The sequence below is a fragment of the Lactuca sativa genome, chromosome 6 (assembly GCF_002870075.4).
Source record: "Lactuca sativa cultivar Salinas chromosome 6, Lsat_Salinas_v11, whole genome shotgun sequence".
Lineage (NCBI taxonomy): Eukaryota > Viridiplantae > Streptophyta > Magnoliopsida > Asterales > Asteraceae > Lactuca > Lactuca sativa.
In genome coordinates this window covers 18,787,852-18,807,893 of record NC_056628.2, presented here as the reverse complement: position 1 = coordinate 18,807,893, position 20,042 = coordinate 18,787,852, and the positions used below count along the sequence as shown (strand labels likewise).

General features: G+C 32.7%; 3 protein-coding genes across 3 annotated transcripts; all 3 read left to right on the top strand.

Moving 5' to 3' along the window:
• The first annotated feature begins 4,071 nt into the window (after window positions 1-4,071).
• LOC111906108 (glutathione S-transferase T3-like) lies at window positions 4,072-5,003 on the top strand. Its single transcript, XM_023901850.1, has 2 exons — window positions 4,072-4,473; window positions 4,530-5,003. The coding sequence occupies exons 1-2, from the start codon at window positions 4,072-4,074 to the stop codon at window positions 5,001-5,003; spliced, it is 876 nt and encodes a 291-aa protein (XP_023757618.1).
• A 1,212-nt stretch (window positions 5,004-6,215) lies between these two features.
• On the top strand, window positions 6,216-7,660 carry LOC111906063 (pathogen-associated molecular patterns-induced protein A70). The gene has a single exon (XM_023901797.3). It carries the CDS (start codon window positions 6,218-6,220, stop codon window positions 7,409-7,411), a length of 1,194 nt encoding a protein of 397 aa, XP_023757565.2. The 5' UTR covers window positions 6,216-6,217; the 3' UTR covers window positions 7,412-7,660.
• Window positions 7,661-17,716: 10,056 nt separating this feature from the next.
• Window positions 17,717-18,911, top strand: LOC111906064 (NDR1/HIN1-like protein 13). Its single transcript, XM_052764575.1, has one exon. It carries the CDS (start codon window positions 17,972-17,974, stop codon window positions 18,791-18,793), a length of 822 nt encoding a protein of 273 aa, XP_052620535.1. The 5' UTR covers window positions 17,717-17,971; the 3' UTR covers window positions 18,794-18,911.
• The last annotated feature ends 1,131 nt before the right edge of the window (window positions 18,912-20,042 follow it).

Here is a 20,042-nt window from a genome sequence, read left to right as displayed (position 1 = left end):
AAAAATACAACTTAATTTTTTTTTAAAAAAAACATAAATTTTTTAACTAGTTTTTCATTTAATAATAAAAAAACGTTATATTAATATTAAAAACTACATTACTTAACTAACCTAGAATTAAAAAAACAAAAACATAAAACATAAAAAACTATTATCCGTTCATGTTAAGTTGGTACAAATGTTTCGCAACATCTTTTCAAAAATTGAAACCCGTTTCGTTGTTATGAATTTTAATAACTCGTGCTAAAAATTCAGTTGTTCCATGTACAAACTCTTCAATCGGGATGACAACGTTGTCCGGATCATACGTGCAAATCGTTCGATCTTGATCTTTAATAATCATATTATGCATTATAATACATGCTTCGGCCATTCTTTTAATTCTTTCTTTATCTCAGAGTCGTGTAGCGTATTTCACTACATGTCATGTCTGTTTAAGAACTCCAAATGTCCTCTCGATATCCTTTCTCGATGATTCCTGCCTTTTTGTGAACAACTTTGAATTTTCACTTCGAGGAACCGAGTATGCCTTCATAAATGTAGAATAATCAGGGTATATCTCATCACAAAGGTAGTAACTATATTTTTACGAATGCCCGTTCACCGTGAACGATATATCAGATGCTTTGACAGTCTAAATATCGTTGAAAAGAGGATATTGGACCAGGGGTGGATCCAAGGGGTATCCCAGAATACCCCTCAAAACATTTCCGGTAGTGTAATTTTTTTAGAAAAAAAAAATCGTTTTATGTAGTGTATATATACACATCCCTTCACTTATAAACACAAACAAATAGCTAGTCTATTGGTTAAGGTGCTAACTTATTGAAATAAAGGTCTCAAGATCAATTCTTGCTCCTTACAAATCCTTTGTTTACATTTTTTTTATTTTTCCAACTATTCTATTCTTTTATTTTCCCAGCAATGTATCCCACATTGTCAAACACATGTAAACTTAGTTATTTTCATCTATTATATAAACTTGTTATCCTCATGCTTCATTTGATATATACTTTGAGTCTCACATTGATTAAAGTATAAAAAGATACTTCAACTTCATGTTTATATAACAACACTTGAAGTTAGCTAATGATTCGATTAAGGTTTGGGTTTAAAACCAAAACCAAACCGGAAAACCCAAGTACAAACTGAATACCGAAGCACCGAACCGATGGGTTTGGGTTCGGTTTGGTTTTAAAAGTTTCAAAACTGAAGTTGTCGGTTTTGGGTTCGATTTTAGGTAAAAGTAACCAGACCCGCCCCATGCTCAGCTGTTGTGGTGATACCTCGAAAAAAAAAATTGGGATACCCATTTGCTTTGAACCAGTGGACAAGAACATTAATGTTGTTGTTATACCCCGCAACTCCAAAAAACGAATGTCATATCCACAAATCCTAGGATGCAACAATTTCTAGTATTATAGTTGGCTCACCTATATCAGATCGCGTAAATTGACTGCGCCACACATTTGGACACTTTCCCCAAGCCACATGCATACAATCTAGACTATCAAGCATACCAGGAAATTCATGCCTCTCTTCATGAACAAATATAATCTCTCAATATCACATGGAGTAGTTTTATGCAAATGTTTTTTTTTTGTGAAAAACCTCATACACACATGCACAAAACCAATCTACACAATCAATTGCAGTCATCTTAGATACTTTTAAGTACTCGTCAGCTACATCAAATGTTATACCGTATACCAAACACCTAAGCGCAACCGCACATTTTTGTATACTATAAAAACTCATTATTCCTCTAGCATCGGGTTTTTGTTTAAAAACATCATAACGGACCTCTAAAGCATTAACAATACGTAAAAATATAGCCTTATTTAGACGAAAACGAAGTTCGAACGAGTCATCATTGTAAATACAATTATCGGCAAAGTAATCACGTACCAATAAGTCGTGTGCGGTTTGGCGATCACGATTGACAACCGCTCTTGAACATACAACATTCGAACTTTCTTCATTGTGAATGTGTTGCACAACGTTGAAGAAGGTCGAGATGAATTATTCGTCATCATCCGACTCAAAATCTTAAAGAAATCCATGTATTTTTGTTTTAGAGAATGAGAGTGTAAAATTTGATGAAATGTGGGTTATGTATTGTGTTTATATAGGTAATGAGTTTGAAAGAAAAAAAACAATCATTGAACGGTTGAATTGGCCAGCCTCGTTTCTATTGGTCGTTGTCGTAACCATCACGAATCGCCATGACCACGAATCACGACGACACACCGGAACGGTGTGTACCATCGTGGTTCGTGGCCATGTATACCACAAACGATCTCGTACAATGTATACCGTTTGGTCTAATAAACAAAACAAAATCAGTTACTTAAATTCTAAATATTTAAAAAAAATGGTGTTATAACTTTGTCACATCTTGCAAAACTTTCTGCAAGATTCTTGTAGATAGTCTTAAACTTATCTTAAATTTCAAAAACTTAATTCATATAAAAATTATTTTGTTTGTCTTTTATAAGTTTTCAAGGATTTGACTTAATAGAATAAAGTACCAAAAAAAAAATTACCGAAGACCTTAAGACTTCCTCATAATCAACCTTACGATGAAATAAAGAATACGAGGATCGCATTTTCTATACGAACTGTCATTTCATTTTATGTCAAATGTTACTTTAATTCAATGTTCACCAACTTAATGGGTGCTTCCTCATGGCTATGTTCCATTGCACATGGGTTTGAATGTTTAGTCGAATCACCACGCTTAATCTAACCATCTAATCTAGGGATTAAAATGGAACGAATATTGTGTATGTCTATCAAATGATATGCATAACAAACCTATTAATCACATAAAGATCACCATCAATCATATTCTTTTCACGACGTATCTACTCTCCATAAACCATGGTGACAAAAAGACAAGAAAAGCTCGTCGTATGCTCATCTCTAAACAAGTATTAGTAGTATACATGATGATGAATAATAATGGACATTTAACAATTCAATGAATATAAAACGTTATACAAATCATCCATATTCACCTCAAAGTTTTGTCTTTTAGAATATATAGATGTTCTTGACTTTGATAATACTAGACCATTTCCCACTTTGACAATACTGTGTTAAGCATACAAAATGTAAGGTTCGAGTATATCCACTTGCTCCCATGGCATGTCGATTGTCACCTTACTTGACCTTGTGCACCTTTGTCTTTTTGGGCATTTTTATCTTGTCGGCAACGCTTTAAGATTTGAGCCTTGTCTCGCTTGAACTTTCATTGCTCTTTAGAACTTAGAGATGTTCATTTATCCACAACACATAATTCATTGATTTTCTATTTAATCATTTTATCGATATGAATATCTATGAGTAGCACCAATGTTATTATTAGGCCGGACGGAATGAGAGCGGGGAAGACTCGCGGGGAGCTTCCCGCCCGGCGGAACACCGCACCGTCGGTGCGGGGAGCCTCTCCCGCGTTCTCTCTCTGGTTGTGATTGGGGGTGTTTTTTTTTTTTTTTTTTTTTAAATTCAACCGTTATTCAACGGTAAAAAAATAAATACTTTTTTTTTTAATTTTTTTTTTGCTGCAACGGCTAAATTGATTAAATCCAATTTTTTGTTGTTTTTTTTAACCTTTTTACACACCTATAAATACACACCTATTTACCATGAAACAAAATTCACACAAACCCTCTACTCTCTCTACTTTCTTCTCAAAAAAAAAAAAATGAATCCCGACAATCAAACCCTAACTTCCGATCGAAGGAAAAAAAAACCATGGTTCGAGTATAAACATCCATTCTCGAAACATTTTTGCTATCGATTCATCACCACAAGGAGTTTATCGCCCCCAAACTCGATGCTCTCATTCAATCCACACTACTATTCTAATATCAAAATGTTGGACAATATTACTCGATGCAAGTTCCAAATGTTTCGCCGTAAATGTTTTCAAACTTTGTTGTGTTTCCGGATCAATAATCGTCAAATCAACCTCAACCCTAAACCCAAACTCAAACTCAAACCCAAACCCAAACCCACCAACAACGCCAACTTATCGATGAGTTGGATGACTCAGAAGAAGAAGAGATGGTTCCCGAAACTCAACCCACACCACCCCCACAAAGACGTAAAGGGAAAAAACAAGTACGCGAGGGTGTCGCACAACCGGGAAGACAAAAGCCGACTGCATGGCTTCCACACGAAGAGCTAGTTTTGGTCAAAGCTTGGGCTGACATTTCTAAAGATTCGATTCAAGGAAACGCACAACCGGGAGACCATTTTTGGTTTCGCATTTTAGAACAGTTTCAAGAAGAGTTAGAAAAAGGTGACGACTACCGTACGAAACATCAACTGAATTCGAAGTTTCGAGAAATAGCAAAGGGAGTTTCAAAAATAAACGGGTTGTACAACAATCTAAAAACCCAATGGAAAAGCGGCCAAGGGGACGAACAAATACTTCAAGAAGTTTTGCAGTTTTACCTTGAAGAAGTCGGAAAACCATTCAAGTGGCACGATTGTTGGAAATTATTGGTTCGATGTCCTAGGTGGAAAAATACGACCAAGATTTTATTTTTGGAGTCCAACAATCAAAGCGAACAAAAACGGGCTCTAGTGGTTACACAACCTCCTCCGATGCTCGAGTCGGTCTAGATTTAAATCAGGATGACGAACTCGAGCTAGAAGAAATTGTCCGCCCAATGGGTAGGGACAAAGCGAAGAGAAAGGGAAAAGGGACTTCTTCGGGTGCATCTGATTTCAGCGGGGACATTGACGAAATGCGGAAAATAACATCGTCGTTTGATCGATATAATCTTAATTTCTCCGAACGTTTGGCTTTCGACAAAGAAAAAGAAGAAACAAGGAAAAAGGAGCGGACAGAGAGACAAAAAATGGAGGATATGAAGTTTTTGATGGAAAACGTCGATCATCTCTCAGGGCTGGCTCTCGAGTTCGTGATGAAGAAGAGGGAAAAAAAATTTGAAAAAATATTTTCCGTAGGTCGTTGTTGGTTTGTTTGATTTTTAGTTTGTGTTTTTTTTTTTTTTAATTTTTTACTTTTTTAAATTTTAGGTTTAATGTAAGTTTTATTTTAATTAATGAAATGCTTTTTTAAATTAAATTTTATGTTTAGTATTAATTTAAAAATTATAAATCATAAAAAAAAAATTATTTAATAAGAAAAAGTGATGGAAGGGTTTCTCACCCATTCCTTGGGTTTTAGATGGGGAAAGAAAAGTGAAGGAAATGGGGATATGACCCACAAAAATGATGGAAGCTTCTCTCCCATACCCTCCGGTCTAATAACATGTCATAATTTCATTAATTTTGTTACACCGTAAATTAAAAGAAATTAAGTAAACTAATCATACTAAATGTCAACAGGTTTTAAAGAAAATAACTGATTTTTTAAATCTTTTAAAATTGATTATTTTCCCCAAATGTTTACTCTGGATTTGTTTTTCAAGCTCTTATTTATTTCTTTATTTCTAAGATGTTATTAATCTTTTCAATCAAAATTTGATTTTAGTCATAATATTGTATACATTCTCAATTTACTACACCTGTTTAATTTTATTATTATATTTTAGTAAAAAAACAAAATTTATTCTCAGAAATTTTGAAAATATACATTGAATTTCAAACTTATTGTTCAAATTTCAGAGTTTTTTCGAACTCGAAAGTTATAGTTCGAAATCCAGAATATCCATTTGGTATTCAAAATGTATTTTTTTCGGATTTTTTTGTAAGTTTAGAATTTACAGTGATGATTATTTTTCTATAAATATAAATTACATTACATTAATTTAGCTATTTTTCTTAAATTAGATTTATTAACGACTTAAAAAACAATTTAAATATTTTATTTTTTAAAATCTTTATTCTTTCTATTCTAATAAAAGAATATGTTTATTCTATTTTTTGACATTGGTCACCCTATTATTTCTTATAATTAATTTGTCAACCTATTGATTCTCTACATGAAACTTTGAATTTCAAATTTCAAATTTTTTTCATTAATATCAATAAATTAATAATATTAGAATAATAATTAAAATAAAGTTAATACAAATTATAAAATAATATAATTCCATATATTTATTTAAATTAAAAATATAATTTTATATAATAAAAATTCTTAAACAAAACTTATTTTTTTCAAAATCATACACAAACCTGGTTATACCACAAAAAAAAAGAAAAAGGAGAAAAAAACCATTAGATTTTGCGTTGAATGGACACCTCATCAACTCTAAAAAAAATTAAAACCCATCTTCTCCCTCCTCAATACTCTCTCTCTCTCTCTCTCTACTCAGGCCACCCACTAACCCCAGCCTCTTTCCTCCTCCACCCTCTCTGCAAAACCCAATTCTCTCTCTTCTTCTCAAGCGACAAGCATTACCCAATAAACAAGTACAAAATGGAAGACTCTGCAGCATCTATACCATCGATATGGGCATCCATGAACAGCTGGTTCACTCCCACTGTCCTCTTCGTCTTCCTCAACCTCATGATTGGAACCATTCTCTTCACCTCCAACTTACCCAACCATAATAAACCAGAGGATCAAAAGGAGAAATCCCAAAACGACACGACTCAATCCAAACTAGCCAGATCTCCATCCATCCTCCATCGTATCAGATCTTTCAACTTATACCCCCCAAGATCCCAACAAGACTCCACTCCGGTGACCCACCACCAACCCCACCCCCACCACCAACAACAACCGGAAGAAACTCTAGAAACTGCTGCTACAGAATACGTCTTCAATCACCCTTTCCCTCATCACCAGGATGTACAGCCCGTTTCTACACACACAGACAATTTGGATCTCAACCCGACCCGTTTCGACTCTTTCGAACAAGAGGCCAACGCCGACGCTGACGCTGCTCGATATGCTGATTTCAATCACACGAATGAGATACAACTCGCTAATGTGGAGACCCATTTTGTTTTTGAACAGAACCACACCGTGGAGCGGGTGACTACCCATTTCGATTTCGGTTCGGTCGATGGTGAAACCCTACTCGATACGAGTTCGATTGAGAACCATGAGGAAGAAAAGGATCAGTTTCAGAGTTTAGATGAGGTTTATAGCAGTATAACAGGAGGACATGTTAACAGAACAAAGTCCGACACTTTGCCGGCGTCGGGTGAGTTGCCTGTAAAACTACCGGCCAAGATGAAGAAGTCGGCAAGCTTGAAATCTGCATTCTCTCATTTCGAGGAGGAAAAGATAGTGGAGGCTCGTCGGCCGGCGACCGTCAGGGAAAGGAGGTCAGCTGCTAGGGCGACGGAAACGGGTGATGTGGAGGTGGACGCCAGGGCGGATGACTTCATCAACAAGTTCAAGCATCAGCTGAAGTTGCAGAGGCTGGACTCCATTATCAGGTACAAGGATATGGTAAATAGAGGGACTGAAAAATAAAATATCTTAATTTAGAAGGTGTTTTCTTTAACATTTGGGAAAAGCAGGGGGTTAATTTCGATACCCCTTAGGTTTAATGTTTTTTTGCCTCTGTAAATCTAAGCAGTTGTGGGGGTTAGAAAAGACATTTTATTTTTCTTTTTCGTTTTGCTAATTTCCAAGAAAAAAGGGTTTATTATTATTTTAATGTTAGGGTAAGTATTTTGGAAGATGATTGCATATTTAATGATAATGTAATTTCCTTTTAAACAGTTCACGTTATTTTTTTTAATTAGGTAATTAAACAAGAAATAACAACACTTTTTATTAATATGTTTTTGGTAGCGTGGTGCTTTTTTTTTTCATTACAACACTCAATTATGTTGAAAAGATATATGATTAAAACATTTTAATTTAATATTTTTCATAATGGGATAATATATGTTGGATAATCTCACATTAAAAGTTATTATATATTAAGTTGACGATGTTATAAACTTATAATTCTATTCATTTTTCAATTGTAATACGAAGAAATGAAAAATAAAATACCAAGACCAACTCAAATGGATACATAATAACTGTGATTATGTGGACTCAAATGGATACATAATAACCGTGATTATGTGGTGGCTGATGTGAAATTTTCGAAACAATATTTTGTTGAGTGACGAGTCATTTAGAACAGGGGCGGAGGTAGATGGGTGCAAGAGTGGGTTTTGGCCCACCCCACACAAATTTGAGGTGAAATTATATATATATATATATATATATATATATATATATATATATATATATATATATATATATATATATATATATATATATATATATAGGGCTTAGGGAATATGTGGCTGTCATGTACCTAAGCTTATATATAGAACCCTCCAAACAATGTAGTTTTGATCCATTTATATCCAAACTAATCGTTATAACTCTTTCATTATTATTCCTTAATCATGTGACTTACTAAATCGATCAAATTTATGTTCATCTTCTTTACTGTGTCTAAGAACTTAAAGCATTAAAAGTCATGACCATTTAATCAACCCTACTAAATTCTAAATGAAAACTAATAGAATAAAAGATAAAAGAAGAACATGTCATAACTCAATCAAGCTTTTCACAAAATCATTGGGTATAGTTTTTCAATTGAAAGACAAAATGTTTGAGTTATATTCGTTAAAAAATATTAGTTTTTTATTTTCTATATAAACTTCAATAATCATTTGCAATTAAAATTTATATAATTGATCTTTTTCATTCCATAGTTGAACTCAATTCAATGATATTCTAATAAAACAAAACTAAGAAAATGAAATTGAATTTGTTTTGTTTAAAACTATGTCTTTTAAAAGGTTCTATACCTAAGCTTAGGTACATAACAACCACATATTCACTTTTCCCATATATATATATATATATATATATATATATATATATATATATATATATATATATATATATATATATATATATATATATATATATATATATATGCTAAGACTGTGAATTGTATCCCGTTCAAATCTTGAATTCATAATGAATTGAATAATTTACCTACTAAGACATGTCGATTAAAGAATTAAGACAACAATTTTTTAAATAGATCAAATTGTATTTCAATCTCCATGGTGAATTCCTCGTTTATCAGGTTAGTATATTAATATTTTTTTTATTATAGTTAATCATATATTGTTACATTTTACCATATGAAGTATTTAGCTATTTGTTCTTATTTTGTAAATTATTTAGCCTACCCTAAAACAAAATCTTGGCTACGCTACTGATTCAGAAAGAATTCATTGATCGATTCATTCCGATATAAGGTGGTTTAAAGTTTACAAAATTTTATAACTGGTCTTTCCGGTTTGTAAAATATCTCATTTTGAAGACATTCAAGGAAAATATCATGTCATTGGTCTTTGTGGTTTGCCAAGGTCCTCCTACGTAAAATCTAATTTTTTTAACTGTTAGATTTTAATGAAAAACACTATTTTACTTTGTACCAAATTTGCAATATACTATAAACCTCAAGACCATTTGTGTAATATATATATATATATATATATATATATATATATATATATATATATATATAGGTTAGGAGTATGTGGTTATTATGTATGTAAGCTTATATATAAAACCCTCCAAAATACATTGTTTTTATTTGGATATGGGTTTTTGGTATTGTTGCACAACAACGTTTGGTGAATTTATACATTTAGTCAGTCAAATATTTATTGTGCTAAATTGGTCATTAACGTTAGGAAATACTGAAATACCAATTAATTAAGGGTTTGAGGAAAATTGTATCCGGTTCACGGGTGACATGCTGACATGGCTTCACATATGTGGGTTTGTTTTTGGCACTGTAGCACAACAAAGTTTGGCGAATTTGCATATTTGGTCGGTCAAGTAAACGGTTGTTTCTGTATCACGTCATATAATTGTGTAATTGATAGGTAAAATTCAATTCTAATGGTCTATTAGACACAAAAAAACTTGAGTGACTAAACGTGTAAATTTGTCAAACTTTGTTGTGCTACAGTACTATAAACCCTTTGGATATATCCAAACGAATCATGATATGATGGTTAGTATTCTTTGTAAACACACGTGCCTTATTATATTCATCGAATCTATGTTTTTTTAATGTGTTTATGAACCTAAAACATTGAAAACAATGACCATTTACTAAAGGCAACTAATTTTTAAATGTACAATAATAAATTATTAGTTAAAAAGAAAATATAGATAATTCGATCGATGTTTTCACAAATTCATTGGTTATAGTTTTTCAATTAAATAACAAAATATTATGAGTTGTAATCGTAAATACGTATTGTTTTTTTTTTAATAGAAACTTCGATAGATTTTTGCAACAAAATACTATATAATTGAACTCTTTTATTATATAATTTAATTTAATTCAACTGTAATCTTTTAAAACAAAATTTAGAGAAAATGAAATTTGATTTATTTTGCTTAAAAATAAATCATTTAAAAGGTTATATACCTAAACTTAGGTACATTACAGTCAGTGATTATATGTATAAATGTAGGTCAATCAAAATTAAATAAATAATTAGATAATTAAATAAATAAATAAGGGTAATTTAGTAATATGATTAATAACTTCCAAAAATAATCTTTATAATCATGGTCTTGACTTTTAACCTAATTTCTTCAGGTTTATATCTAGAGTTGTTCCCTTCTTTATCTAATTGACTTTTTCTAACCCTAAATTTATCTCCTTCATAAATCGGCCTCACACCCTTACCATCGGTCGACCATAGCAATTTCATATCTTCAATTCGACGTCAACCCAACTTCACTTTCTTCGTTTCTATTCACGATTCGCTTCTCCTTTTTTGTATTTGAATGGTCGCAACCACAACCATTCACATAGCGATTGATCGACTTGTTGGAATATTGGATCTCTCTCATAATCTCTGAATTTAGCAATCGCAGTACGTATTCGATCAGATTTCCTTAATTTGATTTTGTTACAATTCTACAAAATTAAACATCTTTAAAAGGTTTGAATCAACAAAAAGAGTAGGAAGAAAATGTCAGGTGTGAGAAGAATTAAGCTCGGATCACAGGGGATAGAGGTTTGACTAGGATGTATGGTCATGTCTCAAGGCTATGGACTTCCCAAACCTGAAGAAGAGATTATCAAAGTCATCCACCACGCCATCAACTTCGGTGCCACTCATCTCGACGCCTCCGACGTCTACGGACCTCACACTGACGAAATGCGGAAACCTGTGGCCATCCCTTTCCTTGTAGTTACTGGAAATCGAAAATTCAATGAAAGGAACTCGACCTAGGGCTGATTGAGATTGGATCCTTCTTTAAAGGTACCTCAATTTCGATATTCCTTTGATTTCTTCTTTCTTTCTAATAAAAAACCGCAACCACCGCCACCGTAATAATGGTGACAGCCACCTCTGGCCACCGCTTCCATGATGACAGTGGGTGATGATGTTTCCAACTTCAATTTCGAGTTTCCAGGGACCCACATCTAATTGGAAAACAAGCCTTGTTCAGTATCTTGTTGCGATCACTAGGCATGAGTTTGTTTGAATTAACAACGATGAACACGCTGATTTACATGAGTATTTGGATTCTTATATAACTGATGCAAGTGGGAAACTTGTTTTCCAAGAAGGGGTGTTGGTTAAAGCAGTTAGAAATGGTTGTTGGATAGTTCTTTATGAACTTAATCTCGCCCCTTCTGATGTTCTAGAAGTATTAAATCGGTTTGTGTATTTTATACAATTCCAATTCTATCGGAATGGAATCATGAATACAAAATCTATCGGATTGGAAACACGAATTCTAATTACGTTGGAATGGAATATGGATATTTTCTCATTGATTATACATGTTCTATAATTTTTGGTTATTGGTTTGGGTGCAATTAACAAATCCGTATATTTTTCCAAATAAATATAGTTTTTTATTTATCATTTGCTAATGCATTATTGAATTCTAAACTACAAATGGATTTGTTTTCACAGAAATTGATGTTTGAAGAACGGACAACAAAATTGAAAGTGTTTCTTGGCAATATTATTCTTTTAGAATGATTTAGTGTATTTGTTAGATTTTAATGTGTTTTTTTTCGATTTGAAAGCTTTTTAGTTTTATTCTTTAACAATAAATGTAAGTTTTAACAATTGTTACATGTATTCTACAAAAATTAATGTAATTTTTGTTTTAATTCTTCAATTGATGGTTCGAGAATTTTGTTATTCTACAAGAAATTTTTAAAGTCATGATCAAGAAATATGTTCAAGAATCTTTTTTATTATTTTATGGTTCAAAATGTAACGCCCGGGAATTGGAGTATATTTATTTAACCCTTCTTCTCCTAGTTGTCAAGTTTGACCCTTAAATGAGAATTGTCACAGATGAATACGCTGGGCGTACAAAGGAGTACGCTGCGCGTACTCATGCACTTAAGTTGGACGTGGAGTTTACGTGGTTGCGTACAAAGGAGTACGATGCGCGTACTCATTCACATAAGTTGGACGCAAAGTTTACGGGGTACGCTGGGCGTAGTGAGCCCATACTCAAAACCCTAAGTCTGGCTTGTGCACTATAAAAAGGATGTTAAGGCCTTTCCCCCAACCACCATACTTCAGAGAGGGAACCCTAAGAGAGAAGAAAACCCGTAGTAGTCTTGTGTGTATGTTTTTAAGCTTGATGGTGCCATTTCAAGGTGAAGAAGGTGAAGAGGAGGCCATTGGAAGAGCTTGAAGTTGGAGAGAAAGAGTAGATCTGAGTTCTACATGGGTTGGAGCTTCTTTCTGAGGTAAAAAGCTCTTAGTTTTCCATGCCCTTCTTGTTTTATGCTTCATGGTCCATTTCTAGGGTTTAAGTCCCAAAAGGTGGAGACTTTATGAGCAAAAGGGACTCCATGGACCTAGATCTATCCCATTTCAGTGATACGTGTGGTGTAAAGCTATAAAAACCCAATCTTGGTCATGTTTATGGAGTCATGCACGAGTTTGGTCTTAATGAGAAAATGGGATAAAAGGTTGAAGTGAGTTATAACCTTTTCAGCCATGCAAAGTCCTAAAGCTCTCGACTTTATGGTTTGGGAGACTGAGGAATGTCCAGATCTGAGTTTTTAGCTTTTGTCTTAACCCATTCAGACCGAAATCAGAGAAATTGTAAGTCAGGGACTTACGCTGGGTGTAAGTCTAAGAACGCGCAGCGTAGTCGTTTGAGGCCCCGATCAGATCCATGTGCGTTTGGGTACGCTGAGCATACCAAAGGGGGTACGCTCCGCATAACTCCTTCTGAGGGTTTTTGGGCTAAGCTTTATGTTGGGCTTTAGGAGTTGGGCCTGGAGTTGGACTTCATGCAATATAGTCTTGGACCAAGGAAGAATATATTTGTGCTTAGGGGCCCTCGGGTTGGATTTACCTTTCTGTTTGGATTTTGGGCCGTGTGTGGGCCCATTTATCATAGAGCCTTGGTGGGCCCAATGGGTTTAGGGCATTAGTGGGCTAGTAGGTGGTCTACCTTTGGACCTAATAAGTGAGAGAATGATTCTAGTGTCTAATTGTGGCAATTTCGGGATTCGACACAGAGTTAGAGGTCGGTGTTTAGCAGCAGCGTGTTTAGAGGATGAGTCTTCGTGTCAGGTGAGTCTTCTCACTATACTTTACCTTGAGTAGGTAACCAGAGTTATGTGATAGAGTATCTTATATGTTATCTATGTGATGTGTTGCACTGCATTATTTTTATGTGACTTATTTTATGTGTATATTAGAGTTAGGACCGGAAGGTCCACAAAGCTAGGACCAGAGAGTACACAAAGTTAGGGCCCACATAGTTATAGCCTCGAGTGGCTAATATGTGTTATATGTGGTATTTTGGGGAACTCACTAAGCTTCGTGCTTACAGTGTTTTGTGTTATATGTTTCAGGTTTTCTCAGGATCACGGGACGACACCGACTCGATTGTACACACCAGAGGAAGCGTTTTGTTTTGAGGATTCTGGGTTATTAATTGATTGAATAAAAAGTCATGTATTGTAATTTGAATAAAAATTGGATTTCTATGAAAAGTGTTTAAGAGATAAGCGATTTTAAATGAAAATTTTGTTTTGAAAATTTCGGTGTTACACAAAAATATTTTTCAAACATATTCTGTCAGAATGTCCGAATTAAAAACCTTATAATTCGTAAATTTGGATTTTTAAAATTAATGGAATCTATGATCCTTTAAAATATGCAATTTTCTATTATTAAATCTATATTAATTGACTAAAATACCCTTCTAGTTAAATTAGATGGTATTTTTTAATTATATTTAATTCAATAATATATATTAATCACTTTCAATTATATATATATATATATATATATATATATATATATATATATATATATATATATCATTGGGCTACATTAGTGGGTTTGGGTCAGTTTTCGGATCTGGAATAACCCATTCCGAACCAAATGGTTAGTTTTCAAAAGCAGAAAAAAAAATTACTATACTTTAAAAAAATTCCTAAAAAAAATGTTAGATTACTTAATTTCCCATTAAATAATATTTAAGCTCATATTTTGTCGCCTGAAAACATAGAAACACCATTCTCCCTAAGTTATAACATGAGAAAATGATTTGGATAAGATTAATAATCATTTATCTAAATCAATCATTAAAAGATTTATAAAATCATTTTGAGTCTTTAAACAATAAACAATATTGAATGGTTGAAAACACCTTAAACAGTATCAAATGGCTAAAAACACCTTATATCATGTCATAATTACGTGTTTTCCTAATCGGAACGATTCTCATTGACCATTTGAATTTAGTCCAATTCTAATACCAGACATGAGTTCTACATATTTTTGTGATGATGTCTATCATTTTTCAATCCTACTAGCCATGTTTTCATCATATGTTATACACGTAGCTACAGAAGTTGTACCTCATGTATATATGAAAAACATGTTTGAAATCCACTGGAAAATTATGTTCGAAAATTATACCCAAAATAGCATGTTCAAGAAATTCATAGAAGTTCGAATATTCAGATTTTCAATATATATATATATATATATATATATATATATATATATATATATATATATATATATATATATATATATATATATATATATATATATATAGTCCATGAGTTTGAAAATCTGAAACTCGGAAATTTAAATTTTGTTAAAAGGCAATTTTCGAATTTACTTTTTGCATAAAAATGAGCTGGAAAAAAAAAGAGTTTGAAAATATGGTTATTCAAACCGTATGGTCATTTAGGTTTTCTTAAAAAGATTTTTGCTCTTTTTTGTTATTCATTAGGCAAAAATTATTATTTTCATGAACACTTTTAAAAAAATGTTATGATTACATCACCATATATGTATCTTTTTCTTTTTTTAACATTATCCATAAATTAAAAACAAAGTCTAGCTAGGAGCTAGAAAAAAAAAATACACACTAGTTCATAATTGAGTTTTACAACCATCAAATCATAGATTCTTCCTAGTTTTAATGTTTGTAGCACAAAACCAAATAAAAGAAAAACTACAATGTTATCAAATATAAAATCTATCATATACATGTTTCGACAAAAAATCAAAGCATTCTCGTAAGTTTATACAACCCAAACGATTGTTATACAAACCGAGTCCAAAGTCGTATGCTTCAAACGAACTACACACCATACATAATACTGACTCTAGACCTGACAATTCATGTATCCGTGTCATGAAAACGTGTCAGCCACGAATTTGACACGATACGATTACACGATGAAAAATAAATTTTATCTCAATTTTTAAGATGTATCCGTGTCATGTATTCATGTCGTGTCGTATCGTGTCTCTCACAGATTCGTGTCTTCGTGTCAGAAATTGTCAGGTCTAACTGACTCCACCTCCACGCCACGTTTATCTAAATTCATCCGTTTTGGAATGCGGTCCATCATAATTCACCTATTCTAACTAGTTGTAAAATTACCAGTCGAAAAATGTGTGCCATCAATATGAAATCTGACAAATCAAACTGAGAACGTACCAGAAGAATCTAACTCCAATCCTCAAGTTTTTGCTCTCGAAGTCAATTGGACAACTTGTGACAGACAACAACTGAGAAAACTGAACACCACCACTCCACCTAGAATGGGTCCATTCCATATAAAGCTCCACGACTGATTAATCATAAAATTTCGAACCATACCGTGTTAATTGTTAGACAGACATACAATCTATGAAACCGATTCACCGAAGATATACCTAGACAAAGCATACAATCTAGGAAAACGATTCACCATATGTGTATCTAACCTATAAATATTATTGAAATGTCTAAAAAATAGAAATAAATATTATTGAAATGTCTACAAAAATAGAAATAAATATTATTGAAATGTCTACAAAAATAGAATTAATATTTATTTGGTCCATTCAGAAATAGAAAATATTAAAGTTTTAAATCTAAACACTTTATTTGTGGGAGGGAGGCACCGTTGGATAAGCTTTATAGACGGCGATCTTGGCAATTTATGCATTTGCTACACCAAATGGGTCCAAGCATAAACACCCATGTGCCCACCTACACGACACACCTCCCTTCTATGTTTTTCTTCTCAGAAAAAAAAATATATAAAACCCTCAAAATTCAGTATAATGATATGGAAATTATAAAGTGCTTTTGTGCCATGAAATGGACAACTATTTGTCTATTTTGGTTACAATTTGGGTAATAATAAGATTTAAAATTGACAAAATAAGTATTGATAAAACAAAACCAATATAAAATGCTACTACAAATTTCTATTTACGAATCTTTGTGAAAATTATCACGTTATACATATTTATTTTTTCAGATATAGGTTTTATTTTATCAAAAGATGAAATTTGTAGTAATATTTTTTACATTGATAGTTTTCTATTTTGATATAAAACTAATTTATCTAAATAAGTAGCCGTTTAAAAAAAATATAAATAATTACGTTAAACATGATAAACACAAATAGAAGTATAAAAAGGATTAAAAAACTATAAAAAAAAATAAATAAATGACTAAAATGTATAAAAAATAGAGTTTGTTATTTTATTAAGTCAGTAGGTGTGAGGCCCGTGTATTACACGGGTTGATTAAAAAAAAATGAAATATTAAACTAAAATGTAAACTAAAAATATTTTTTAATGTACAACTTTAAAATAAGAAAGGAATTAACGTATTTAATACTTTATATATATATATATATATATATATATATATATATATATATATATATAATTTTAATTTTAAAAATTAAAACAAATCAAAATTTGACAAGTGGATAATATATATTTCAAAAATACTACAAAATGACAAGTGTCAAAACTAATGAAAGATTGATATGTGGCAAAAGAACCTTAATTTATTAAGGAAGAAGATTAACCTACTGATAGAGTCGTAAGAATGGCTATTACCAGTTAAAGTGATATATATTTTAAACATTGTATTAAATTATAATATATTGGAATTTTTTAGCATTAAATTATTAGAGTTTTTAATTGATGAACCTATAAAATCATCTTCTATTTGACTAATATTGCCAACTAGGTCGGCTAATTAAGTCATATATAACACACTACTAAATTAGAATTTTCTCGACTAGCCGTTTGATCTCAAAATCATTACCTAAAAAGATAAGAAATTCTTTTTTTCTTAACCATTTAATCATATACAAAATTAATAAAATGTCCATTTACTTGACCAAAAAAAATCAGTTTGATTTTTCGGTTTCACGATTTATTTGTTATTTAAAGAAAATATATCATTGCTGTTTTAAGTTTTAAGAAACCAATCATGAAATGGAGAAAATAATGTTTACCTCAAATCGTATATTAGGGCAACGGTGTGATAAGCAACGAGAGAGACAGGGGGGAATGGTCCAAACTCCAAACCCATTTCCATTTTTATGAGGTCGAAGCTTTTTCCAATTTTCTATAACAATCTCTTGCTTTCTTGGTTACTCCGGCACCACCTCCGCCACTCCTTTTCCATCTTCCTGTGACATATTCTTCACCGGAATTGCAGTAAAAAATGACGGATAGAGTCCACCCGACATCCAAGCCTAATGGCACCGGCACCACCGTCAGGAACCCAAAACTACCACCTCCACCGGCGAAAACCCAAATTAACAACCTGAACCGACACCCTTACCGGCCGAACCTGCCCAATTATCAACGGAAACGCCGTAGTGGTTTGCGGCGGTGTTTCTGTTTATGCTGCTTCTGGTCAGTTCTCGTCATAATCCTCGTCCTCCTCCTAGCCGGAATCGCCGGTTGCGTACTTTACCTCCTCTATCATCCACAGCCTCCGACATTCTCTGTTACTTCACTTAAAATCTCGCAATTCAACCTCACCACCGCCTCCGACGACACCACACGGCTCACATCCAAGCTCAACCTCACTATTTCAACGAAAAATCCAAACAATAAAATCGTGTTTTACTACGATCCGATCGCGATCACATGCTTATCAGAGGAAACACAAATCGCAACCGGAACTTTCGGAAATTCGTTTACAAGTAGTCCGAATAACATCACGATTATCCGTTCAGCAATCAGCAGCACGTCTCTGCTACTTGAAACGGAGACAGTGGATCGAATGAGATCAGATCTGAAGAAGAAATCGGGTTTGCCATTGAAGATATTGCTTGATACTCAAGCAACAATGAAAATCGAATCAATCAAAAGCAATAAGGTCGGAATTAGGATCAAGTGTGAGGGCATTCATAGCCTAATTCCAAAGAAGGGTGGAGTAAAATCCAATAGTTCATCATCGTCGGTGGCTGTTGCTACTGTTTCTGATGCTAAATGTGAGGTTGATCTTCGAATCAAGATCTGGAAATGGACTTTCTGATGCTTCCACTTTTTACACAAGTTTTTATCCTTTTTAATATTTTTTACATTATTTAGCATATTTTGAATGTAATTGGTGTTTTTAAAATTTAATATTATGATATACCATTTTATTATAATTTCAAATTTAATTTATTTGTTCTTGAATTAAACAAAATGTGTAAGGCTTTTTTCATATGAATAATAATAGCAATAACAAAATATATCATCCAAAGATTGAGTTATTATATTTTTATCTGATCGTTAGTATATACATGATGACCTATTGATTAACTATTAAATAATTTAACAAAAAAATATGTTATGTGGACACATTTCACACTCGTTACAAAAAAGTTAAAAAGAACTATTTTATTAATTTGAGTCATGATTGTCCATTAAAAAGAAAGAAATGGTGTGAAGCATAACATGGGTTTGGTTTTTATGTGGATGATGATGTTGATTGCATCTTTATATTATATGCTTTCCTTTGCTGTTACTCCCAATTTCATACATATTAATTGATTGCAACTTAGATGATAAATCCAATCTTATATCATCATAGAGTGATAAAATTTTAGACAATTATGTATTCAAACTCTGTCTAGAGTAGATTTCTCGACATGATTTTTAAGATGAATATATTCCATCACAACCTATGAACAAAATGATTTCACATGTGTACATAAATGGATAAGAGTGTGTGGAGTGGACAAGTCATCTTCTTCCCTTGGATAATTATTTGAAATATGGAACCACCATGTGCCAAAGATACTTCATACATATTCGTCAAATCAATTAAAAATCCAACTTTAATTTACGTCAATCACATTTAAATATGTTGTTGGTGTTTTTCGTAACAATGAATTCTCTATAAAATATGCAAAGTATATACCGAGGATATACATGACAATATATATATATATATCCACTAAGAGGACCCCGAAGTTTGAGTTTTTCCGAGATTGCGAGGTGTTGATCAAAGAAAAATAAGAATGAAGGTTTATGAGAAAAACCCTTAGAGCGACGTGAGTTTTTGATGGTCACGATGCGAAGTGCCATGTAGGGCGTCACACACCTAGGTCAGATGCAAGACGCAATGTCGCAAAGCCCAAAACCCTAGGTCTCGGGTATTGGACCATATTTAAGAAACATAACATATAAGGTTAGTCATTTCCTTCGGTCTCCATTCCAGAGAGCCCTAACCTCAAACCCCTAGCCTCCTTTTCCCCTTTATTTGTGTTTTGGGGCCTTGAAGTGAGTTTTAAGAA